Source organism: Diorhabda carinulata, chromosome X (assembly GCF_026250575.1).
Source record: "Diorhabda carinulata isolate Delta chromosome X, icDioCari1.1, whole genome shotgun sequence".
NCBI lineage: Eukaryota > Metazoa > Arthropoda > Insecta > Coleoptera > Chrysomelidae > Diorhabda > Diorhabda carinulata.
The window spans coordinates 34017728-34044683 of record NC_079472.1 but is presented as its reverse complement, the minus strand read 5'-3'; the positions used below and the strand labels follow the sequence as shown (position 1 = coordinate 34044683).

The 26956-nt window shown below is 30.7% G+C and overlaps 3 protein-coding genes across 4 annotated transcripts in view; 2 read left to right on the top strand and 1 right to left on the bottom strand.

Annotated features, from left to right (window-relative positions):
• The window catches only part of LOC130901269 (lachesin-like), a 389818-nt gene extending 381447 nt beyond the window's left edge, over nt 1–8371 (top strand). For both annotated transcript variants that reach the window (XM_057812492.1, XM_057812491.1), the window contains exon 6: nt 118–8371. In XM_057812492.1, coding sequence (XP_057668475.1) covers nt 118–218 — 101 coding nt within the window. In that variant the 3' untranslated portion in view covers nt 219–8371. The remainder of the gene's footprint in view (nt 1–117) is intronic.
• A 2581-nt stretch (nt 8372–10952) lies between these two features.
• LOC130900745 (serine protease Hayan-like) lies at nt 10953–17447 on the top strand. The gene is made up of 6 exons (XM_057811563.1): nt 10953–11149; nt 13125–13403; nt 14415–14569; nt 15768–15877; nt 16125–16551; nt 17218–17447. Exons 1-6 carry the CDS (start codon nt 11074–11076, stop codon nt 17401–17403), a joined length of 1233 nt encoding a protein of 410 aa, XP_057667546.1. The 5' UTR covers nt 10953–11073; the 3' UTR covers nt 17404–17447.
• A 1604-nt stretch (nt 17448–19051) lies between these two features.
• The window catches only part of LOC130900844 (proto-oncogene tyrosine-protein kinase receptor Ret), a 73254-nt gene continuing 65349 nt past the window's right edge, over nt 19052–26956 (bottom strand). Inside the window, exons 14-19 of the mRNA XM_057811751.1 lie at nt 26266–26455; nt 25474–25651; nt 23191–23320; nt 22846–23047; nt 22311–22483; nt 19052–22124 (exon numbers count right to left, since the gene is read on the bottom strand). Of these exons, the coding sequence (XP_057667734.1) occupies nt 21886–22124; nt 22311–22483; nt 22846–23047; nt 23191–23320; nt 25474–25651; nt 26266–26455 (1112 nt within the window). The 3' untranslated portion in view covers nt 19052–21885. The remainder of the gene's footprint in view (nt 22125–22310; nt 22484–22845; nt 23048–23190; nt 23321–25473; nt 25652–26265; nt 26456–26956) is intronic.

The window sequence follows — 26956 nt, the reverse complement described above, 5'->3', positions numbered from 1 at the left end:
TTACAAGAATTATCTCGAAATAATGATATTCATGATCATATTTATAGAATCATAAAATTGATGCAATTTTGATGTTTATTTCAATTTAGTTATAAATTATATTTTTTTATGTTATAGGTGAACATCCCGAGGCGATGCAACACGGCGGCAATCAGAGAATGGGTCCCTCTTTGGGCGCGTTAGCGTTCATTTCCTACGTTTTGTTGGCTTACTGTTAACTTCTAGACCCATTAGTCGTCTATTGATAACGGCTACTGTCGACAATGTGCGTGTTAATACTAAACATTCGAGGAAATCATTCCCCTATCGTCCTGTGGTGTTTCATCAACACATTTCTCAGTGTAATATTGTTTTGTTTATGTCACTTTCTCGGTGTACTTATGCTTAACGATGTATGAATTTCGATTCGTCATCTTTTATTGGTGGTAATTAGAAAGCGAATTGTACACTAAGAACTTTAATGTGAGTTGCACTAAGAAAATTTCACTCTTATGCAACACTATTTGACGATAGGGAAAAGCTCCCGTGTTGAGGTCCCAATTCAAAATGGTACTTTTGTAAAGGGGTACCGCAAGATGACGTTTATTGTCCTATAAATATATTTTTTTAATAGTTTCTAGAATTATCTGTAATTAAATTGTGTGAGACTTGTTTTGAATATGTCTTACAAAGGTTTTACATTTATATATGTAATAGTTCTTAAAAAACGTAGAATTCTGTCTTTTCTTAATGATAAATATGTAGATAATCCATGAAATAAACTTCAAGAGAACAGAACATATTTCCAAAAAGGTGGCCATTGGTACCTTCGTGTCTTAGCTGGATTTCTTCTACTTAATTTATTGATAGTGGAAGATAACAAAATTTTTGATCAAAGATTCGAAGACTTCTTGTCAAATGATCAATTCATCACGACTTGACTTTGTACTTCATTGTCTTCATCTTTCTTCTTCTGCTGTCTAAATATTGGTTATGAAAGTCCTAAATTCTAATTTTGAAAACGAATGTCTTAACACTACACTTTCATCTATCGTAAATCTTCTTTTCGAATAATATGATGCTGAATCTGTCACAAACAAAATATTGGAAATATATGGAATTGAAAAGTATGAACATTTTGGTGGTAAATAATTTTACTGACCCGTTTTTTACCTTAAATATTACGTTATTTCTATTTAGATCAATTGTTTGCGCGGAAAATACCAATTGGGGAGAACCTCAGATGAAAGTGAAGATTTCCATCTCTTTATTTATCGGAAAAAACAACTATCTTCTAAATTTTTGTCTACAATATAAGTACACAACAATCCTCATCCCATTTCACGAGTACATACTATTACTTTGACGTACTTTCACATTTAGGAAAGATTGTTCTTTATCAATTCCTTTTATTTTTGAAATATCTTCTAGATGCTTATGAATTATCCATCAATTTTCTCCTGTAATGATGAATCTACTCAATATTAAAACCGGAAATGCAACAGCATGAAAAGTGCCGAAAGGAAGCATGTTTTCAAATAGAAAATTTGCTAGAATTCATTTGTATATTGTAAATATTGGTTTGTGTAATTTTGAGTACAAAGAAAATTTTTCATAACGATTTATTGAATTGTATTCTTATGTAATATAATTCGATTTTTTATTATAATTACAACTCTATTGGAAATAATATACTTGAATTTGGATAATTTTCTTAATCTGCTGAAGTTATGGGTGCTAAATAATTTTCAATATATTTCGCACACACTTTTCATATTGTATTGTATTAAATTCGAATTATGTGGTACCTTTTTTGTAATTGTATCAACAATGTTTCAAAATTATTTAACTGATATTCTCAATTAGCTAGTATTAAATATTGACTAGATGCAGAGGATTGAAATTCTATTAATTTTATTGTCTGGCACTCATTACATTATATTCTATGTTGATATGGAAATTTTTGCAAATGTTTATCATACCAAAAGCCTATGTACTTAATATGATGAAATATCCAAATATCTAATAGTATTTTTTCTGGATTTTGTTGAATGACAATGTAAAAGTAAAATTTAGATAATGAAAAAAAAGACACAGAGTAGACGTGAAACAATAAAAACGAGTATAGATAGGATGACAAATTATAGAAAAGCTTAAACAAAAACCAATAGAAAACATAATAGTTACAAGACGTTCAAACTGGTTCGGACACATAAAGAGAAGAACACCACAAAACATAACAAGACATTAGAAAAGAAGGTGAGGAAGACTCAGAGAAACATGATTTCAATAAGTAACACAGGGAAGAGGAAGATAGGGAAAAACAATGGAACAAATGAATGGAGTACCAGATGATCGGAAATAGTAGAAAAATGGTTGAAAAAAGAATGAATATTTTAATACTTTGACGCTCTAAAAGGCATAAAGCATTCTAGAGAATAAAAACAAGAAGTTTTTTCACAGTCTTTGTCAGTTTTAGAAACATTTTTTATTGTGGTATGTAACATTACCTCTGAAATAAATCAATATGTCGATTCTGACATCATTAAAATATTTTTACTTCGATGATCTCGATGCAACGGGTTTTATTATATTCTACCTATGCAGCTTTCTCGATTTGATTGTTCTTCATGTCAAGTGAGGATTATTTTCACACACCTGCTTTATATTTGTTAATCCGTATATATTTCAATTTTTGTTTTTTGCCTTTTCGTGCATCTACCTTTCTCGATCTTGTTTTAAGAAATGATGCGCGTTGAAAATGTTCATCAAACAGCAACTGCAAATGCAATGAACTAAATACCACCCAGTAAGCAGAAAAGTACATCATTTCGCCATGTACTTCATTTCAGTTTTGTGAACCTAACCTAAATTAAAAAGCCTTCGTCCTTAATTATTATTTCCTTTTCTCTATATTCATATTTATTGTCTCTTTTCCATTTACAGAACCATTTGCAGCTTTGTAGGGAACGTATATTTTCTCGTAAATTGTGTATTTTTATTTCAGTTTTAGGTACACTCCTTGACATACAAAAAATTATGAAGGTATAACATAATTTTTTCAGCCCACCTCCAGAAGGATTATGAATCTTAGAAATGTTTTAAAATGGAAAAGGAATTTAAGTGATATTTTCCAAAATATACTCCTTAATGAAATATTCCATATGATATAGTAGTCCAATAACGTGGGTTTTCAAATGCGTTCCTTAATTTTGAATATGACTTACTTCGAAGTGTGTCTAAAAGACAAGAATTCCTTCACTGGATACGAGTGAAAAAAAATAATAAAAAGGTGAGACAAACAAACGACAAGAGAAGTTGTATATCTGTTTACTTTACAAAAAATTTTTCGTTCAAGTTTTTAATTATTACCAATATTTATACCAAAATTAGGGGGACTAAATTTCTGGCCCACAATTTTAGATTTTGCGACAATATTTAAAGACTCTAAATTTAGCTAACAAAGTTATAATGAATTCAAATTTTGAATTTCCATTGTTAACCACATTGTTGCATAAAACATTTTTTTTTATTTATTTATTTTTCAAATTATTTAATAAACTCGCAAGCATTCAAATGTTTCTTGGGCCTAGTGCTAAGAAATTTCTCTCAATCATAATTTTTAATCAACTTTCTTTGAACAACTAAAAAGCTATCATTATCTTTGAACAAATTTTACTTAGTTCAAAAAATGAAAATTATACAAAATTATACAAAATTATCTAGAATTTGCACTTGAAGATCCATTTTCTTGAACGATAAGATAAGAAATACTGATTTCTCCCCCTTATACTACAACAGAACAAAAAATCAACATAGGAAACTCAAAATTATTTAATTCACCAAGTTTTAAAATGGAATGATATCTTGGAATGGGTCGAACTGGGGAAATTTTGTTTTAGAAATAATTCCATATTTATTTTTTCATACGGCACCCTGTATAAGTATGTAGTCTCGAATATATATAAAAACTCTCTATAAAAATGAGATAATAAATAACAAAACAAGCTTTTTCTAGATCTCAAATATGTGTAAGAAATTGATTCAACATAATGATTGAGCAAATAAGATGTTCAAAAATATTTTCCACAATTCATCGTGTATAAAATCTGAATATACATCGATCGATTTAACCACTCCGAATAATTGTACTGTAATATAATTATATTATTATTATATATATTATAAAGTCGAAATGATGGTTGTGGAAAACCGTTATGAAAATATTGTTAACAACCTGAAGGCATTTTTTGATAAATTCCACGTCTCCTTTAAATAGTTCTTAAAAAAAACATCAAAATAATACCTAGTAGCTTCTAAATATTCCCTACATTTCAAATATATCTATTACCATTATTTTGTCAGTTCTTCTTCATCATTTTCTCTTTAAATCCCTTCCGACATATCAAACTTCTATTTATTTCATTATTTTTTCTGTTTTATTCTCTATTGATTTACTACCAATTTTCCCACTTATGTAACAGTAAGAAATTTGTATTGATTTATTTCTAACAAATTGTTTTGCTACCGATTTGGTCTGTGCATTTTAATTATAAGTTACCCAGTGTTTTCAATTATAGTCTAAATGTAATTGGGAACTGTTTAGTGAATATATAAATATCTTATTACTACTAAAAAATTTGTACTGAACTAATTAAAGTTTTAGTTGAGAACTATTTTGCATAGAGAATCGTGCGAATTTTGAAACGATGCCTGTCTACTTGCGGAGCCCCTTCGAGAAAAAGATAAAACCTGTACTAACTCTGGAGACCGTACTAACATTGTGTTATAAGTTCCCTTAGGATCAACTGAAACTTCTCAGCACTATCTTCGGAGTATAACGTTTTGAAATAGGAGTTGGCGTTGATTAAACGTTTACCAAATTTACGAGACTTCATTGTTTTACCCATGTCAAGTGTCAAATTATGATTTTCGATTTAATGCGCAGATTTTATAACATTAAAACTAAATGAGTCAAAACTAATCATTATTCAAAAGTATTAATAGTTTTTTGAAACGGTATCATTGGAATCATTAGATTTTTTTTTTTTTCGATAAGAAAAATATTATTTTATGGTCTATAAAAATTATTTTTTGAGACGTGAGGCAGAAGTTATAGGGATCCAAATCTGGCGAATAGGAAGAATATTGCAACAGTTTTTACTTTAAATCTCCGATTTTCATGAGGATATTTGGAAAGGGTGCAGTTAAAAATGATTTTTTAATTTAAACAACTATTTTTTGATGAATTTTCTAGTTTTTTCAAATAATTACAATGAAACTTTACGTTTATTGGTTTATAAGCAGATAACCAACAAAATTTCTAATGTTTATTGAAAAAATTGATACTTATACCTTCTTCATCCGATTTTTGGAATGTAACTATATATGAAACTGAATTACCAGGTTCCTTAGTCTCATATTTTATATATAAAACGATACAAAAAATCATTGTTTCGAAAGTCGAGCAAGCGGCACTCAATTTTAATAGATCTTTCTCTTACCAAAGATCTCACCCCTATCGAGACTTCTTTAGTATCTTTTTCGGATAATAGACGATATTGCTTAATCACATCCTGGATTTTTACTATGATTTTATATGACGTAAATAGCTTCTATGACCACCGTCTTTGGATGAAAAACTGATATCTGGGATAAACTCTAGATGTAAACTTCTTGATGTGAAATAAAAAAGGAACTAACTACAAAGACACAAATAGTGTGCACAAATTTCGCAGGAAAAAATGGGCGGTATAACTCAAAGATCCTGCTGTGGATTTACGAGCGATAGTGAGACGAATCATTAATATGGCATATTATTATCTTGTTAAATAACCATTATAACTGAATTGAAAACTTAACTTGTTAAATGAGTCAGATAAGAAGAAAAAAATTAACCTCCAATAAGTTTCGGGATACATTGGACTAGGAGAGGATGGAATAGCTGACAAAAATGATATAATAGTTGCGGAATCAAACCTTCATATGACCTGTGCCCTTTTGTGAAATCGACTGAAAAATAAGATAGATAGGGGTAAAAACAGTCACTTGACCAATCTACACATAATCCTAGGAAAGTATAAACTAAGAAGATCTGTTGATGTTTCAACCTAAGTATAAAAAATAACGAATAAGGATTCCTGTCAATACACTTCCAAAGAACGACTCTTCTTGTGTTAGTACACTATATTTAAGTGTTCCAATTTTATAAAAATACTGTGACGCTTCAATTTTGATTAGATGCGCGTAAGCGGATAACCGATTTATATTAAACTTGTTCCTAAAAATCATGAGAGGACCCAAGCGAAGATTCTAATGATATCTTATTGAATGACATATCATATTGAACAACCTGTAGATATTATTTTTTCATTTACTTTTCGATGAAAGTTTTTCCGAATAATTTGAACAAGTTAGAAATGAACTATCTGATGCAATAATTTTCGCTCTTAAATTTCCCCAACAATATTCGCATTTCCATGAGAATTTAGTAATAAGTTGTTATAATACTGATTAATTTTCTTGTGATACCTCTTTGTATTAATTACTGGAAATTGAATTCCATAATCCACCGTATTTAACAAATTCCAAAACAATAATCAGATTCAAAAATCACTGATTCAAAAAAGTAAATTGTAGATACTGTCCTCGTTTAGATAATAGCTTCATTACTTCATCCTTACAAGAAATAGAGAACAACGTCAACATTATTTGAAACGATATACCAAAGATGTTTCTAAGGATATTTAAATTAATCGTGATATTGCACAAAAAATTCCTTTTCAAATATCCCCGCACTATTACAAGAAACACTATTGGAGAGGCTGAGAAGTTTTTACAATATTCCTGTACTATACCTGTGTAAATGACCCGACATTTTTTCTACATTCCTCGTCCCCCTATTTGACTTCTCGTTTTATAATTTTAATGCTTTGTGCGCAAACGTAGTAAGTAAAACAGTAATTTCATTGTTAAAAATTTTTGACTCTGCATATTTAAGTTATGGAATTAATCAAAATAATATATCTCACTAACCGTTAGTAATAATTGCAAAAAAATGAAAAATAAAATTATCAAACTAAATTGGAATCAGAAATGTTGTATACCTGCAGATGAATAAATATTATTTCATACTTAGCTAGCACTTTGATTCTTTTTTCTATGAAATATATCATGATGCTCTTAGTATGCAACTAAAAATACGCCTACTTGTTATGCTGGTTGCATAGATAGACGGACAAGTCTTATGCTGGTTGCATAGATAGAGATAGACGAATAGTCTTATGCTGATTAGATATCAATTGTTTTAATTCATGCATGCATTAGTTATAATTTATCAGCTCATAATGTGTAATATACAATGGTACGCTTGATATTTCTTGATAGCCTTAATCTAATTTAAAATTTATGGAATTATTGTATTACTTCTTACAAGTATACACATTTTTAAATGTGTGAACATCATGTCCATAAATTCATTTACGTAACCATTCAAATATTTGAATGGAAGAATATTTTTTATAGATATAAAAGTTTAAAGAAGGACATAACGATGGCAAGATTTGAAAACCATTGAAAAGAGGGAGAGAAAAATGAATTTGAAGTATTTAAAGTGAAAAAAAGAACTTTAAACAACAAAACAGTCAAATATGATGCTAAGAAAACGATTTGAACAATTATAATAAGAATCCTTATAGAATCTGATTATGGATTAAGAACAAAATCGGTAGGAAAGAGAATCAAAAAAATGACATATTAAAATAAAACAATACGAAGCAAATAGTGGATTTAAAGAATTGAAATACCAACTAGAAACTAGAGTTTAAAGTACATAAAGCTAAAAAATATGACAGATATATAAGGAATTGACAAAAATAGTTAAAAAATAAAAGCGGGTTAACCAGCTGTATTTGAGATTGAGTTATTTTGAGTACTTAAAAAATCTCGAATAACAACATGTAGATTTCATCCAAATTGAAGATTTTGATTTATGAAATTAACATCAAATTTTATTACCAATTATAATTTTCAGTTGAACAATTTTCAAATCTAAATTTACCAATTTTAAAGAGGAATAATAATATTTTAATTTATTCAAGTATTAACTGTTAAGCGCCAAAATTTGATTATTATAAATGAGAAGTTCGTATTCATTCAATCTCACCTTAGTCTTAAATTATTATAAAATTGTATATATAAAGTTACTATATGGCAAATTAGTGGAATAAGGTGGAAAAAAATATGTTAAATTGATTTTCCTTATTTAAAAAACACTGTTTCGTTATAATTAAATGTATATTTTCTGTTTTCACTTGCCAATTTTAAAAAATATCTTAAATTGTTGGTAAATTGATCTCACTGAATATTGATTTGAATAAATATTAAGAATACAACCGTATTTTTATGCATATTGATATCTTGGCAAAAACACAAGTGAACATGTTTTCCCTAAAGTCATATAACAATAAAAATATTCTGTATTAAGCGGTGAAGAATGGTTCACAGTAATGTTAATGATGCTTGTGATTTTACTACCGTCGATAACTGCGCTATGCATGAAATCACACTCACAAAAAATCATTTAATTCATGACAATGCAAAAAAATATATAAAGAAAGCACAGCGATAGCAATATAATAATGAGCTAACAAAATAGGTTGCTCACTTCATAACCTCACTTTGTTGTGTATCGTAGTATAATATTTCGTGTTCAGTACTTCCATCCTTGAGGACCGGACACTTTTGCCATAAAGGAAAATGGAAACACCTCGTATGAGACAAGCAAAGGCACACATATTTGGACCTTTTGCCTCAAGTATTCCAATTAAAAATTGACTGGACATTAGACACGGACAAATCCATACTATAAGCATCAAGAATGGTACAAAATGCTGCTGGTGAATGTAGGACGAAGAAATTCTAGTCCACGTCTTCTGTGAGTGCTCAGCATGACGTGTGAGGATTCAACACTCAAACGAGCCTCACCGCTTACGTCATGATGATTAAAGGTTCGAGGTACTTGCTTACCTTTTCAAAGGACATCGTTTTTGGTACTAAAAGAGCATCGACCTTTTGCAGTTTCAGGTCAACTACGACAGAATGACTATGTGAAATATATGACGATGATAATTACTATTTGGAGAACTTTGTACTATTTATGTAATTTTCACCAACCGTTTCTAAAAACTATTTTGAAAACTATAATAGTTCAGTGGGAAAAATCTTGTTCCATTTCTTACTTTGATGATAATGTTACTTTATCAAAAATTTACATTCTTGTCAGTCTTAAGTGACGCAAAAAACGTTGCGCTTAATTCTTAATCGCATAATGATGTAGACAATTGAAGAATATTATAATCTGCTTATATTCGGACGCCGCCGTAATCATCAAGCGTGTTTAGCAGAAATAGGGCTTTATCTTTAATTAATATGATATCTGAAATAAAATGAAAGTATGAAAAATAAAAATCTTGGAATGGCATGTCTGAGTCATCAATCAGAATCGTCTATATAATAATCTCACATGCAGGAGTATTTCAAAATAGTGATTATTTCTTTTTCGATCCATTAGGCTTTCGAATGGAAGCATTGTAGGCCTTTTTCAACATCCACCCTGAATATCTGAGAAACAGGAATAATGCGAAGGAAAATTGGCACCTCCTTTCAGATAAATTAAACTACAACCATCGGAAGTGATGTGTGATGATTTAAAAGTCTATAATTTATAATTTTAAACAAAAAAACCAATTTTTTCCGTTACAAACATGTCCTTCAATATATTTTGTTTGTCTTTATTGAATTTTGATTCTTATTATGAAGGCGAAGAAAAAATACAGTCTTTAACTCGGTAAGTATAAAAAAAGATATACAAGGCTGCTCACTCATTCTCTCTTGTAACGAAATACTAGAAGAATCTATGTTTGTACGTAAGGTCTGTCTACGAGGATGTGGATACGTGCTAGCAGACATAGTAGACATTTCAAAAAGTGCGGTACATGGAATATTATTTGAAAATCTGGACATGGGGTGCCACGTTTGTTCACAATGGAACAAAAACAATCAAAACATTGGACTGAAAAGGAAGAACCTGCTCCAAAGATGGCAAAGACCGTTCCATCTGCAGGCAAGGTATGTCATTGACTATGTTAAAAAAACTATCAACGTGGAGTATTATGCAAATTTATTGCAATGTTTAAGCGAAAATATCAAGTAGAAACCGCCGCATTTGGTTATGAAGAAAGCGTTGTTTCTTCAAGACAATGCACCAGCTAACATATTCGTTATTGAAATGGCCAATGCTCAAAATTGCTACCCCATACATCTTTTTCGTCAGATTTAACCTTCTTAAATTATTTCGTGCTCCCATGCTTGAAAAATGGATCGGTGTTCAAAGATTTTCCAACAATGAAGAGGTAACGTCGGCTATTTTGAGAAGATTGACGATTCTTATTATAAAAGGGTATCGAACTTATTGAAAACCGTTAGGAGAAGTGTACGTCGAGAAACAAATATATTTTTTTTTCAAAATTTTTGTATTTTTCTTATTGGCTCAAGTACTTTTGGAACTATCTCCGTATTCCTCCACCTAATAAAACTACCACTCAACTATGGAAATATTTTCTCCACTTATATCAAACTCACATTCCCATCAATTTAATTTATTATAAGATACTTTCAATTCTGAGAATCCCTTACTAATAAAAATATAGGTAAAGTTACTAAATTCATGAAAAGAAATTCAGTAAATTTAAAATTGAATATTGATTTTTAATCAAAAGCGTTACAGTTTTTTATTTTTGTCGAAATTACACTTTATAAGCTTATCAATGGTAGGGACAGATATACAATTTTATTACGTTTGTAATAAAAATAACAAATATCCAAACAAACTTGTTTTCATCAATGTCAACGATGTTGCCTATATATCGCAGAAAATATTAATAACTGCTTTGATTAAGAATAAACAATAAAGACGTCCGATTTTCAGAATTCCCCATGACAAGCAAGTGGTCGCACCAATAGTACTTGACATTTCGGTATTACACTGATAATCAAACAGTACTGAGTGTTAGTTTTAGATATTTGACCTCAACAATGATCAAATCGTACAAGTATATAATCATAGTTTTGATTCTATGTGTTTACCTCGAGGTGAGAGGACAATATGAAGGTGAGTGTTTCATATTAAGATTATGACAGACTCGTAATTATCATACTCGTTTTTATGAAATGATGATCAACGGATTTTTATAGTTATTCGTTGAAACAATATTATTTATATGTAGAACTACTTTTTGTTTGCAGAAAGTCAAAGATTATCAAGGTTTTGTTAACTTTTTGAAATGAATATCATTTTTTTCAAAAGTTGGAAATTGATAAACGTAAAATTGAGAATGTTGTTTGTTATAATAGAAAATCTCACGAAATATGAATTTCAATTAAAAAAAAAGCAGTTGCTTAATTTTGAAATTGGTCGAAAGCATTAAAAACAATTATTATTAGATTCGAGATTTTTGACAACTAGTTCCACTCAATTTTATTTTTACCTCTGCCCGTAATTTCAATTCATTTTTGAAACTTGGGGTTTATTTAGTAAAGGGCTGTAACGGAAGTAGTTATGGTCAGAGAGCTGGTCGCCAACTTGACTAAAGTACTCGCCACAATGTTAAAATTTTTTATATAATTAATTTCATAGTAGGGAAACGTATTTCTGCCTGGGGTGGCTGGGTTACAAAAAAATCCCCTTCATTTTTATTGTTGTGAAATATTAAAAAAACGATATTGTTCCACACATCTACCGTTAACATACGTTTTAAGTTTTATTATTCGAAAATTGGCAGAAGATTCTCGCGGTTGCAAGTACCTTTAAAATTAATCTAAAGGGGATGCATTTGCTGTACTTTTTCGATCAGTTTATCATCATCTTGACAGCTACCTTAGATTGTAACTTTTGATTTCACCCTATCAAAAAGTGGATGGACAAAGTACAGTCAAGGGAAATGGAGGTTTAGTAGTTCAAACGTCCTCATTGTATGTTAGTATTAAAGTATCATAAGTTTATAATGACAAACTTCATCATCAAGTTCTAATACTATCGGGAAATAGTAATGAGATCTATTTGAAAATGATGTTAAACTGCTGAATAATTATTTTTCTCTACTATACATTTAAGAGCACGTTAAATAAAATAACATATACAAATATATTTTAGCTTCTTCAATTTCAATACTAAAAGTAGAATGAGAAATCAAATCATATTAAAGCTGTAAATGAAATCACATGAAGTGATTTCAGAAGAAGGGAGTTATATCTAACCATGCGCTGTTGGACTTAATAACGAAAAGTATGAGCTTGGTTTACTCCAAATATCTATTGTAAATGAAATTTTGTCATATTGTTTCAGCAAATAATTAATTTTTCTGCTAATTTTGCATAAAACTCTCCACCATTTTGTTCCTTGAGTTCATGCCGCCGCTCCCCGGAAAGTGAGTCTTTAGCAAAAGCTGTTGTTGTGTCCTCGCCCTCCGTGAAGTTCTTAGCCGGTTTCCTGAGGGCCATGGTTGTATTGATTTTACCCTTTGCCAAACCTTGTAAAGCCTCGAAACCGTAGGTGTGCAGTCAAAATATTCACAGAATCATTATTCTGACTCAGTGGAATCAGTCTTTAGTCTGAACATGATTATTTTATGATCAGAGACAGATATTGCTCATTTGTTATTTTCCAGTTTTTCACCCATTCTTTTAGATTTACGTATTTGTCCATCTAATTTTCTCAATCCCACCAAATAAGTCCACTAAACTAAGATATTTTTAAAATTAAATCTTTCATTTTGTAACTTTGTGAAATGCCTAATATTTATCCGGGTATTTTACATCATTATTTCATATTAAAGCGTATCTATTAGATGATATATGTATATATCAATTTCGGTATTATTCTGAGTATAAAATTGGAACATGATGTTTTGAATTCTGTATAGAACGTGCTAAAATATTATCTGTAAAGTGTAAGGTACTCGGTATGGAATTAGAAGGTAGGACGTTCTGGTTGAAACAAATTACATTTTAATTAACTGTATTTCTTCTAATTTCGGGAGTAAACATCTTTATATAGTTTGAAAATCAACCAACTCCCTTTATTTTAGGGGACGATTGTAACACCGAAGCAGGTGCAGCGGGAATCTGCACTTACCTCACGGCTTGTCAAACTGCTAGAGACAATATAATGAAAGGAATTTATCCAACTGATATTTGCGGTTACGAAGGGACCCAAGTTATAGTTTGTTGTGTTGCTAGTACACAATCAACAACTACTACTACCACAACAAAAATACGACCTACGCGAAAAACTACCACCACTACCACTACTACTACTACAATGAAATCTAACGGGGGTACTCAAGTTGGAGATAAAGCTAAAAAAAGTGAGATACATACTAATTCCATCTATTATATTTTTAAATTCGATAGATAGATTCTTGCGATCTAATTTTTGCTTTACTTGTATTTCTAATCTGATGGATACTGAAAGAACTTTTCATAATTTCCACACCGCACTTATTTCGAATTATCAAATTTTGCTGGTTCTATTATCTGATTGAAAATATAAAATAGGTTCCGAGAAAAACTTCTGGTTCTTTGTTTATAGCTACTATAACTTAATGCAAATTCAAAATCAAATCTAAATCTAAAATATCGATTTCATATTAGGCAATGTTTGAAAACCGTTTCAGAGACGGTCTTTTCGATACTTGGTTGATAGCAAGTACTGTTACCAGAACAATATCATATAAACGCTTCCAAGAATGGTCCAAATTAGGTTAGAACGAACCTCTCAAATGTCTGCATTCACGTTAAATTAATCGTTGACGTGTGGAAATTCCGTAGGCACGGTTTGAATTGAGAAAAACATATGACTCCATAATAGCTGTTAGTAGCGCAGCGAGGACTGTGAAATTACCTAGTTTACTTACATCAGAATAGCTGTTTTCCAAGGGAGAAAAGCAGCCGTCTTATGTCATAGTGAATTAACGGAAATTCTTGGATATAACGCTCGGTAGGTAGGAAAGTTTTGTTAAGACTTGTCTTAGCTAGTGGTGAGCAAAGTTTGAGACGACCAATCAATATGCATACCAAAATAGCACATTTCATCATTGAATAGTTCATAGATAAAGACATACGATGGACACTACTGGATTTAGAGAGGGTAGGATATTGCGTAATGAGCTACTGTTTGGTAGGCCATTATTTATAATGGCTTCCACGACTTCATTCTAATATTCCTTTGCTTTTCTTCCTACATTGCGCTACTGAATCTGAGTGACTGATTTTACACCACATTTGTTGTGTTGCATACACAATATGCCTGCACATGAATCAACTTTCTCCCTATATTTTCCGGATAAAAATGTAAAAAGATAAAATTCATCTTGCAGTGTGTCAAGCATACTCTCAATACGCTTACGAAAAAATAGAAAATCCAACTTTATCAGTGACTGCGACATTTTCAAAGGTTCTCGAATGTCCGTTCCAAAATCAAAAACTAATTGTTGGGGGTACCAAGGCAGGTAAACGTGAATTTCCACATATGGTAAGATTTCATCCAATATATTAATTCAAAAATGATTACTGATAAATATTACTTAGAAATATCATGCAACACAGTTTCACAAGTTTTTCTGTAAAATATTATTATAGCTAGCGTTTTCTTCGTCCATTTACACCTGGGGATTTCTACAGTTAATTTCTCTATAGCTTTAGATGTGCTGAATCTAAAGGGGAAACAAAATTAGACTAAGCAAAATTTCTATTTCGATATTCATGTTGTAGGTGATCTATTAATCAATATAATTTTGCAATTTATCAACGTGAAGTTGAATATTTTGATAAAGACCACGACAGGTCGAAACGTCAAATTTTTACCTGTCATAAAAATACCAGCGCTTAAAATGCCTCGAGAGCGCGACAACTTTTTTACTTGTTGGAAGTTGACTTCAACCACAAAAAAGTTGTGGCCCCCCCCCGGCAGCATGCAGTCTCCTTTATTATCGTTTTAAATATCAATGCTCATGGAGAATTCAAAGCCAATATTGAGGAAGACTCACTCATTAATTCACAACAGTAGGTAAAGCTTCAGATTATTGACCGTCAATTTATAGTGACTTGCGGAAGGGCGTTAGCAGAAAGACATACCTTCGACAGTGGAGTTGCAGAGCCCACCCGTTTTTTTTAATTAGAAAATAAAGTTTGAAATTATTTTGAGTCTAAATCAGTACTGGCCAGTATGAATTTCAAACGTAATTAGTAGCGATCCGCGCCCCCGGAAAGAGCTGCAAGACCCCCTAGCCCCTGCAACGGGAGCCTTTCTTCAAATAATTTTAAACTCAGGGTATATCAGGTATATATTAGTACTGATTACATAGTACTTAAGGATTGTTAACTTTATAGTTGATTGAGGTATTAAATGAAATAATAAAGGTCAGTTAGTCAAATTTATATAATAAAAATGGTAATATCAAATTAAAGTATGTTTTTTCAACTACTTTTCTTCCGACACTTAAATGATTAATAGCAACATTGGACTTACGCTTCGCTTCGCTTCACATAAAACTTAGAAATATACATTTTCAAGAATCAATTTCTCAAAAGCTATTGATCCCCGCAATTTAAAATTACGTATACAAAATCCTTACTCAATGAACTATTTGCTATATAAGATTGTGAACATCCATATCGACGGTTCATTATCTAAAGTTTAACCCAACAGTATTTTAAATTTGTTCATTCAGGTTCAAATTGCTTATGGAACTGGAGACAACATTGGTTGGGATTGTGGTGGTTCACTTATCAGTGAAACGTTTGTTCTAACAGCTGCTCATTGTTTAAAAAGTCTCACCAAGTAAGTTTCTAAATTAAAATATCAAGAAAAAATAATATGAATTTAAATAAGTCTGAACTCTCTTTGAATATGCTGAATTTTTATTTTAATTTTATTACTTTTTGTTTGTTCATTCCTCCATAATTTTTCAAATCCACGTTCAGTGATTATTCTGTGAATTAAAATAACATATCAGAAAATATTTCTTAGATTTCGTTCATATTTGTTCGTTTAAATTAAAATATCAACTGATTGTTCTAATTTCTAGAGGAGATGCTAGACTAGTTAGAGGAGGTATTTCAAATCAAAGTGACACATTACATCTACAAGTAAGAAACGTAATTGAAAGAATCAAATATCCAAATTACGATTACAGAAAATATCACGATATAGCTCTCTTAAAAGTGGACGAAAGTTTCGAATTAAACACATATTTGCGTCCGGCTTGTCTTTATACAGAACGTACATTTCCTGTTATAGAGGCTATAGCGTCAGGATGGGGGTTAACAGATTTTGCGAGTGACTCACTTAGTCAAGATTTACTAAGGGTCGATTTAGAATTTTTTTCTACTGAAAAATGTAATAATACGTACAGAAATTTGATTCGGATGCAAGATACTGAGTTGCCATTGGGTATTATAGAGGATATCATGGTTTGTGCAGGATCAAGAACCGATAGAAAGGACACATGTCAGGTAAAAATATCTTTTAATTCAATGAGATATTTTGTTTTTAAAGAAAAAAAATATTTGTAGTTCTACATTTTAAAATTGCAAAAACTATTCAAATACTTCTAAAGAATGAAAGAGAGCATGTTTTGTACCTCTTATTTTCGGGCAACGAACAACAAACAACATAAACCTTTTAATTTCAAATGTTGTTCAAAAGTTATCATTCCTAACTCAAATCAGTTTGAACTGAAGTTTATTTATATTATAACGGGTTTGACAGAAGGTGAGACCATCTTTCGATAATATGTTCCATTCAACCATTCCAAATCCTGTCATCAAACTCTTCAATTTTTTGCAACTAAATATGTGATAGAATAGAAAGCAAGTCTTAAAAAGAAATATCTATTTTTTGTTGTACTTTTCGTAAGATCATTTCCAAGAGAAGAGATTGTTTTCAGACTCAGAAATCATCTCATCATTTCTACAATTCTATTTGGTATCTTACAAATTTTCTGTGCGTTATTATTGATGACGATTACTGACAGATTAAATAAAATGTCTTTATGTAATTTGCGCAATTCCATTTTCTTTCCTATGGCTAAAAATAAATTTTAAACAATAAAAATCTGATTTATTACGAATCGGTTGTTAGATGCTTGACCAATACAATATCTTTATGTTTACTTATAGGGTGATTCCGGAGGACCACTTCAAATTATTCGTAAAGACACCAATGATATTAAATGTATGTACGATATAGTTGGAGTTACATCTTTTGGAATAGGTTGTGGTTTGGCCAAAAATTTACCTGGTGTATACACTAGAGTATCATACTATATCAAGTGGATAGAACAAACAGTATGGCCGTACATCTAATTATTGTAGATATCAACAATTAAATAAATTTTTTATATTCAAAAGTGTTTTTTTATATATACACTTGCGTGCGTAGAAATCGGCCCGCTGTAAACATTTGACGTTAACTATATTTTTTTATTCAATCATCAGATCAAAAAAAGAAACATGTTGTTCATAAGACAATTCAATAATGTAACGTGTGTGTAAGGGGTGATTGTGAAAAAAATTAACAAATTATTGCGTTTTCAACAAAAATGTGTATATTATTCGTTTTTTATAATCTTAGTAGTGTTCAAGTGTGTTAGTTTAATGCATACTACACCACAAAAAGCCGACCAAGTTATTTCTTTAATCGAAAATAGACTTGGTCAATGAGCTGTTGTAGATAATTGGATATGACGCAACAGTTCGAAAGGTATGTAAGAGTTATGAGGAGATTAGATCCTTTCATAGACGACTTGAAACAGACAAAAGGCGACTTACAACCGCTCGTGGTGACCGCATTATTGTGTCAACATTAAAATATCTTCACCTTAATGCCGATCAAGTGCAATTACAGCTCTGTGAGGTGCGAGGAGTGGACAGTAAGACGAAGATTGCAAGAAGTAAAACACCTGTTTATCGAAGACCAGCAAAGCCATTCTGTGTTTACAGAAGAAGAGGTTTAACGGCTGATAGATTCTAGCAATTCATGTGGTACTTTACGTCGACTAATAGGAGACGGTTTTGCATGACGATGCAAGGCCGCATTCCGCCAGAATCGTGCAAAATACAGAAGTCGGTTTTCGGGTTATGGAGTGGGAAGCATACAATCCTGACCTAAATCCAAAAGAACATTGATGGAATGGGGTAAAAAGAAGAGTAAAGGAAACAAAGCTAGTGCAATAGACGAATGTGTCCAGGACAACAAAGGGAAGAATTCAAAATATTTTCATGTAGTTGTCAACCATAGCAATCTTTGTTCTTTGGTGTTAAATACTTCTTATCTGTCCGAGATATAACGAAATTTAAGATGTAATTATTATTATTAATAAATAATGTCTTGACACCCTAAATTTAACTTGATCCTTTCTGTTTCTTTTCATTAAATCAAATGATTACAAGATAAAAACATATAATTCAAATTCCAAATAGAAACGCAAATTTTCCGTGGTGTATTTATTCAAAAATCCGTTTAATAGATACATGAAATTACAGATTATCTACTGGTTTATTTTGTTAAAACCAGAATCAGATATCTGAAATTTTTCATGATATGTCTCAATTAGTTTCAGTTGATTTCTATACCAAACATTACAAAAATTAACGTCCTGCATGTGTAAAAGAGATCCTTAACAATATCTGCTCCGGGATTTGTTTTTAGTCAACCAATTATATTAGTCGTTGCTTAGAAGCTGTGGATGAAACTAAAAATTTTAAATCATAAAAACTAAAACAATAAATTTTTTTTATTGTATAAAATGTATGGAATAATAAATTTCTACAATTTCTCAATTCTCAAAGTCTGTGTTGATAAATCAACCTGATTATAAGTCTTTTATTTAATTACAATGTTTCTTTAATAGACATTACTTTTTGATCTAATTTTAGAATTTCAGTTTTCGAAAAACAATGCGATATTGATATCGCAAAATTATCAAAAATATTTCAACAAATAAAAATGCAGTCTTGTGAGTAATTTTATTGAATACTTTTTCATATAATTAGTTACTATACAAAATAATTAATGTACAATTATTTATCCAACAACAGATAGTACAATAATACACAATTAATGGAAAATGATTACAAAAATTCAAAATTATTGATTGTGTTCTCAGGTAGTCCATTTATAGTTATTTAAGTAACTTTTGGTTTGAATCATGTACAAGTTCAATAATTATCATCACATAGCTGTCTATTTACTGAATAGTTAGTTTTTGAAAAAGCACAAAGTACTTCAACAATATCAAACATATCAAAATACGATTGAATTTTATATGAATATCAAATGTAATCTGACGAAATTAACAAGAAATTTGTCAGCTTCAATGGTGATTCACTCATTAGTGACTCGTCAATACTAAATGCATGTTGATTTAGATTTATTTTAGATGTACTTTTGATGTTAAAAAATATCATAACATATATAAGTAAATATCGTTACCTGCTTGACTTCATTGTGGAAGAACATGAGATATTTTCTTTCTAAGAGAGCTATTATTTACATATTAGATTTAAACGTTTCATGGATTTTATTTTACTATGGTGAAAATATGAGATTAAAAGCAATTTGAGAAATTGAAAATATCATGGTAAAATTTTTATTCAACTAAAACTGCTGCTAGTCACTCGAGTGGTCTATTGTTGTAACTTTTCACAGGAAAAACTGGAAAGGAAAACATTATTTTTGTATTTTGCTATTCCTTCATTATCTATATTTCAAATTCAATGAAAAGATGTGAAAAATATATTTATTAATATGATAAATTTATTGAGACATTTTCTTCCACTTCCACTTTTTTCCAGAAAATCATAAACGGATTATTTTTATTTTTCTTCTGTTCTCTTAGCAAAAATACTACAAAGTCGAGTCGATTTTAATTTCTAATCTTTTCACTATTTTATTTTATAGAAAATGAGTTCTATAATTATAAAAAACTATAATATCGTTATAGTTTTTGACAAATTGTCTTCATGGGGCCCCGTAATCCGCGAGATAGGAATAGATTTTTCCGGAATAAGGTCCAAAAAATGGTTATTATTTTATCTCATTGTGATAGAGGAATCTACATATGAAATTTATTTTGAGTACCACCATAAAATATGGATTGTTGACATTAAAAGCAAAAACATGTTGAAAATATATCAATAAAAAATTTAGTTTGTAATTCAAACTGTGGATTAATAATTTTATAATAACATTTCTGATTAATAAAAACTATTCAGCGAATATATCTTCTTCGAGAGCAAATTCCTGTACTTCCCGAACTAGTTAGACGTCTAGACACAATCTGAGAACACGATCGACGTTAGGTTAATCTTCAAACATTATCTTTGACATGCCGTCGGCGAAGAAGTCTCTAAGGATACGATGCCACCAGTACAAGTGTCGTATACAAACCTGTGATACCTCCCGAGGTGATTATATCTAATGTTGGCGGGAAAACTTTGTTGTTGAAGGCATACAAAAGGATGGAATCCTTACAATCGTGGTAGGAAATAAGAATGTGCTCGTAATTGTGACAAATTTCATTCACTTTATAACATGCATGTTCGTAACCTGAACATTACTAAAGGTGGTCGCTTCAACCACTAATTTCTCCAATAAGAGGACGCTAATAGGGTCCACGTTCAGCTTCTTTACCATCGAGATATGTTAATAGATTTTGTGCCTGGTTGCACAGTTATTTCTTTTGAAAACGTTACCAATCCCAAATCTTCAGCCTTACTTGTCCTATGTGTTATTTTATATTCTAATCCAATTTGGAGAATCTTGGTGGAATTGACTTCTTTCATCATCAGTCTTCAGTCTAATGGCGATAATATCAGCCGCTTCGTAGTTAAAAATTAAATTTTTGGATACTTGATAGATTTAATAAAGATCTTTAATGTCTTCAGGTTCTTATGGAGTGAGCTGAATAATGGAATTCGATTGAACAGTAATTTGGTAAATTGGATCGTAAGGTCTTATTCGAATTTCCAACGAAAAGTCAGCAGGTGGATTCGGATTACCAACGGCGTCACATAACGAAAAAAATACCAACGGGAACCATACGATACCAATAATGTCGGTTAATAGAGCAACTCTCATCAAATATTTAAGAGTTCGATTTTTTTCCTGAGCTCTCGGTTGAATATATTCGTCTTCGAAGTGTCTCGAACATTTTAAGAGGAAAAATGTCTTCCAATTTGGTCCAATCGAATATGGTCATCGAAGTTTCAGTCCACATCTGATCCATACAAGTTCTAAGTTCGAACAAAAACGGTATCAACATGAATCCTTTGAACAGGAACATATTAAAGTAACCGCATCCTTCGTACCAAAATTCTCGTCGGATTTCCGCTTCGTATTTGAAACGTTGACAGTAACAAGTAGCGGTATCATTTTATTTAATCCTAAATAGTAAAATTATTGAGCCGATGTTGCTTGGTTTAAATAACCAGAAGTAATTTTAGTTACTTAATATTGATGATCAAATTTTTATTATCATTTTTTGTATTTATTCAAAACCATTTTGAGAAAATAAATTTTTTAGGCATTAATGGGTTAACATGACAAATACTGAATAAAAAATTTCTTGCAGGCTTATATAGAAGAGAAAGTGATAAATTTTTATATTGAAATTCAATGAACAAAATTCCACAATAATATTAAAAATATAATTTTTATAAATCTATTCTATATTTCTCTTTATTATTAGAAGCAATATTCCAATTCCCATTCGAATAACTTGAAACATTTCTTCAAATTCTAACGGGGTAATTACATCCTGTACACATAATTTATATTGCAATTCATCATTTTCCTCCCATCTCGGTATACTCTTGGGGATCTTCATTGCTAGGAGTTTTCACCCGTCTCGGTATTTTAACTGGAGTTTCGTAGCCTTGAGTATTTGATATCTTATCATCAGTCATTTTTTCCAATTCATCATTCAATATTTTCTCTCTTATTTCGCATTTTTCTAGAGACTGAGTTCTCGATAGAAGGTTCAAGGGACTTATATCCGACGAATCGTCTTCATCGAAGTTATTATCTGTAAATCAAAATACTTCCTTGATAATAATATACTTATTTTTATGTATAGTTGATAAGCTAAAAGTATACTTATTTAATAAGATCAATTTAAGCCTCTCTAGACTTATTCAAAACTAAATGCAGTGGATCAAAGTTTATTGTGAAGAAAATTAAAGGATTAATGGTAATTTTGGTGGTATAATACCTTCATCTTCTTCAAATGGGGAAATGAAGTACCCTCTATTGTATATTGCATTATTTGAAAGATTTATATATTCCATTTTGTCCTCTAGTAGCTTCTCAAACCATTTGCTCAGCTCGTGAAAAGAAGGTCTTTGATCAGGATCTATATGCCAACATTTCCTCATCACCTTATATCTAAAAAGTATTTTCAAATGAGTTTACACGATTCTAGAATCAAGAAAACAAAAATAAACCTAAAATGAATTAGGTCCGATAAACGAAAAACGATAAACGATAAACGAAAAAAAGAGTGGATTTGTAGTAGAAAACAAGAAAGTTGCATCAAATTCTAGTGTTGTAAATAGGAAATTGATTGATTGATCGAAGTACATAAATAGAAGAATATTGTAAAGTAATTTAATACGGCTTCAGCCGACAGATGACTTTGAATATATAGAATATAATTTAATTCTTAACTGAAGTAAAGCTGTGGTATTATTCGAAATTGTTTAATCAATTTCAATCAATACTGCAACTTGACATTAAAATGCACTTACAGAGCAGGAGAACAATTATCTGGTCGTTCCATTCGATAACCTTGACGAAGGAGATGGAACAAATTCTGAACAGCAATACCAGGATAAGGTGTCGCTCCCAGAGTTACTAGTTCCCATATCAATATACCGAAACTCCAGACATCTGATTTTGATGTGTATATATGATCTGCGAGAGATTCCGGTGCCATCCATTTCACAGGAACTGAAAATATATTTCGAATCATCAATAGGATGAGAATTCATTCATAATTCTAGTTAATATTATTGGTTCTGAGCTCCAATATGATTTGTGCTCACGCTGAATTAATTTGGAGCAAATATTCACTATAAATATATTGAACTTACCTCGGCCTTTGCTTCGTTTCAAATATGCGTTATCTTCGTAAACGTCTCTTGTTAAACCAAAATCTGATATTTTACACACTTTATCTTCAGCCAATAGTACATTTCTTGCAGCTAGATCTCGATGAACCAACTGCAAAGTAAGAAATAATGGTATGATAAAAAATTGATTTCGCTACCCAATTACCCAGTACCTAATTACTATTTATCTAATTCTCATATCTCACTTATCAAACACACACTTCTATATAGAATTCTCTGACCAGCAATCTGACTTCTTTCTTAGCAAAGCTGGTGGTCTCCAAGTAAGTGTTCTAAAACAACTGCCCTTCCTACTATATCTACAGAAATATCAAAAAACCAACAAACAATACTAGAAAGGCCTCAATTTTTGATGATCCAGCTATCCTATCTACAAGTAATGACCTGGTAGCAGCCATTAAATACCTGCAAAATCACCTTGACTCAATCATGGAATGAAATATCAAGCGAGCACTGAAATCAGCCACATAACCATACAAAACAATGAAAAACTCTGTCTTCAAATCATTGGTTCGACATATATACTTAATACTTTCTCTTCATATACAGAGTGTCCCACGACGAGTTAAAACTATCTGTACATGGCAAAATACTTATAGTAAAATCATGAAAATTTCTGCATTTAGGTTTTCGAATATGGTCTTTTCAACTAAAATATTTTCAAACATGGCCCACTTCCGGTTCTACCAAAAGTCGACTGTAACTTTGTTATTTTAAATAGAACTCCCTCTATATTGATACATTTTTGAAATCTACTTAAAATTTTAGTATAGTTTTGTCTAACAAATTTTTTCGAAAAATGGATATTTTTTGAGTTTTAGTTAATTTTTTGTAAAAAATTTGACCGTTGCATACCCTTATAAATTCTTTTTTACGAGGATACCCTTAACGATATGAAAATGGTTTCTATTCGGTTGTCTTTAGTAAAGACAGACGTATTTGAACCTATCTTTAAAACTTATTCATTGTATAAATAGTGTTAAAAGTTTCAAACTTCAAAAATATCAAAATTTCAAATAGAAATACCCAGTTTTTTCTATTTTAATGCAATCAGGGGTGACAAATAAGGCAAAGTTATGTATACATATATATATATATATATATATATATATACTTTTTGTATACATTTAGTGCTTTGTAATAAATGACACTTATTTAACTGTCAGTAGTGAATTGTTGATACGTTCATGAATCGTTAAATTGGCCTGTTCTCAATTCAATAACGAATAAATCAAATTTAGACCACACCTGCATCTCTAAAAATTTACAGAAAACATTTAATATTTGGATAAAGGTAAACTTTAGATATAGGAAAGCATTTATGAATTTCCTTTATTTATTACCCCTGAGTGCATTAAAATATAAAAAATTTGATATTTATGAAGCTAAACTTTGAAGACTTTTTATACACAACCTGTATGAAATGGAAAATTTTTCAACATAGATTCTAATACGTCTATCTTTGCTAAAAGCAACCGCACAGAAACCATTTTCATATATTTAAGGGTGTCCTCGTAAAAAAAGAATTTATAATGGTCGGCAACGGTCAAATTTTTTACAAAAAAACTAATAATTCAAAAAGTATACATTTTTTCAAAAAATTTTTTAGACGAAAGTATACTAAAATGTTACAGTCGACTTTTGATAGAACCGGAAGTCGGCCATCTTTACAAATATTATAGTTTAAAAGATCGTATCCGAAATCCCAGACGTAGAAATTTTCATGATTTTACAAAAGTAATTTGCCGTATACAGATAGTTTTAACTCTTCGTAGGACACCCTGTACATTGTGAATATGTAGATAAATTAACAAAGTTTTGGTTCGTAAATACTCCTTGTAAATACACTTTAATAACATAAAGAGATTACAACATTTCGGGAGCTTCTTTACGACTTTCCACTACAATGCCAATCTCACTAAAGTAGTAGACTGAATAGTCTAAATTAGTACAAACTTAAAATTACTAGTCTAATACGAGCGACAAATCAGTTCAAATAGAAACAGCTATGTAATTGCTATGGTTAGAATTCATTAAGTTCACAATATGAATTTTTCCATTAATTAATGGAGCAATTACTTACACTGTATCTATTTGAACTGATTTAAAATTTGAACTAAATTTGAATATAGAATTTATTGGGTTCTAATGTTTTTAAACAGTCTCATTACGACTTGAATCTTTGTATTTCTTTTCTATATACAGCAGTCTTAATATTGATGATGTTATATCAAATTAACTTACTTTCATATCGGTTAGAAAAGCCATTCCATTACATATTTGCCAAGCGAAAGATAACAGATCTTTTGATGTTACATTACTTATTTTGGGCTCGTCGTAATGGCAAGCGGGGCTCTCTTTTTGTAATGATAAAGATGAAGTCGAGTTGTTTTGAACGTGTCTTGTTCTCCTCAAATAATTTCTGAAATCATTCAACAATCAATTCATTATTATTTCACAATAAATTTCCGAAAAATATTTGTAATAAAAGATTATCATATTTATTTAACGAATCTCATGCCAACTTATCAAATAAAAATTATCTACATCTTTTTATATTTGTATATTATACATTCAAGATTGATGTAATTCCTAAATTCTTTTTAATTTAATGAAATAGAACATGGTTCCTAATAGAATTTTCGTGTCCTGCTTGCATATCGAAGACCAAAGTCTTTTTTTGATCGGATGTTTGCCAAACAATTAGATGTCAAATATTTTTGATTTGCTTGGGATCAAAATCAACTAGTAAATTCTCTCATAGTTTCTCAAGAGTCAATGAAATAAACGTGAACAATAAAAAGCATAAGCGCACATCTATCAATATTAACTAGAAAATATGTCGTTAATCTGGTTCTTCTAATCTAAAAGCTAGTAGTAATATCATGGAAATTGTGTACCCTATAAGTTATTCTACTTTCATTCTCTCACAATAAATCTTTACATAAAAAGATATAGTGCTTTCGACATAAATAGCCGATCAATAGTTTTTATAAAAAAAACTGAGAACAGTTGATATCACCCAAATAAAGTTACCTTAATGAACCGAATTCTGCATATTCTATTATGAGGTAGACTGGTCCTCCAGCTGCAGTGCATACTCCGAGTAAACGTATTACGTTAGGATGTGAGACTTCTTTGAGGAGTTGATATTCCGACAATAGGTCACTAAGTTCGGATTCTCTTGCATCGTTTTTCAAAGTTTTCACAGCTACTGTGGTGTACCCTACAAATGTAAATGGCACATTTTTTTATTTAGCTAATGAATAATGCAGTTGATAAACAACCGTATAGGTACTACAGTTGGTTTATTTTATTTTCTTCTCTAACTGAAACTTTAGATGATTCTTCAATAAATATCGGATTTTGCCACACGATTTTCTCACCACAAACGAGGCGTATTGGGACAACGTATATTATAAACACAGCTGAATCACTAGCATCGGAACCATAAAAAGCCTGTTTGTATGAACTATGCCCTGAGCGGCAATCAAAACGCCATTTTAATAATGAACAGAGTTTTTCCAGTTCTTCTCTTTAAGTGTCTCAATCACAGGTTCCAGTGTCATTAATAGACGTTTCACAGTGTGGTCAAGTAAAGCTTGCGAGGAACTTCTGCACAGGTAGAGGTCACTGTGATAAACTCATTTTCTGGAGAACAATTTTTTTTTGAAGCTTGAACTACTTTGTAAGAAGGAAATTTTTCTGAAGCATTCATCCTGATTAT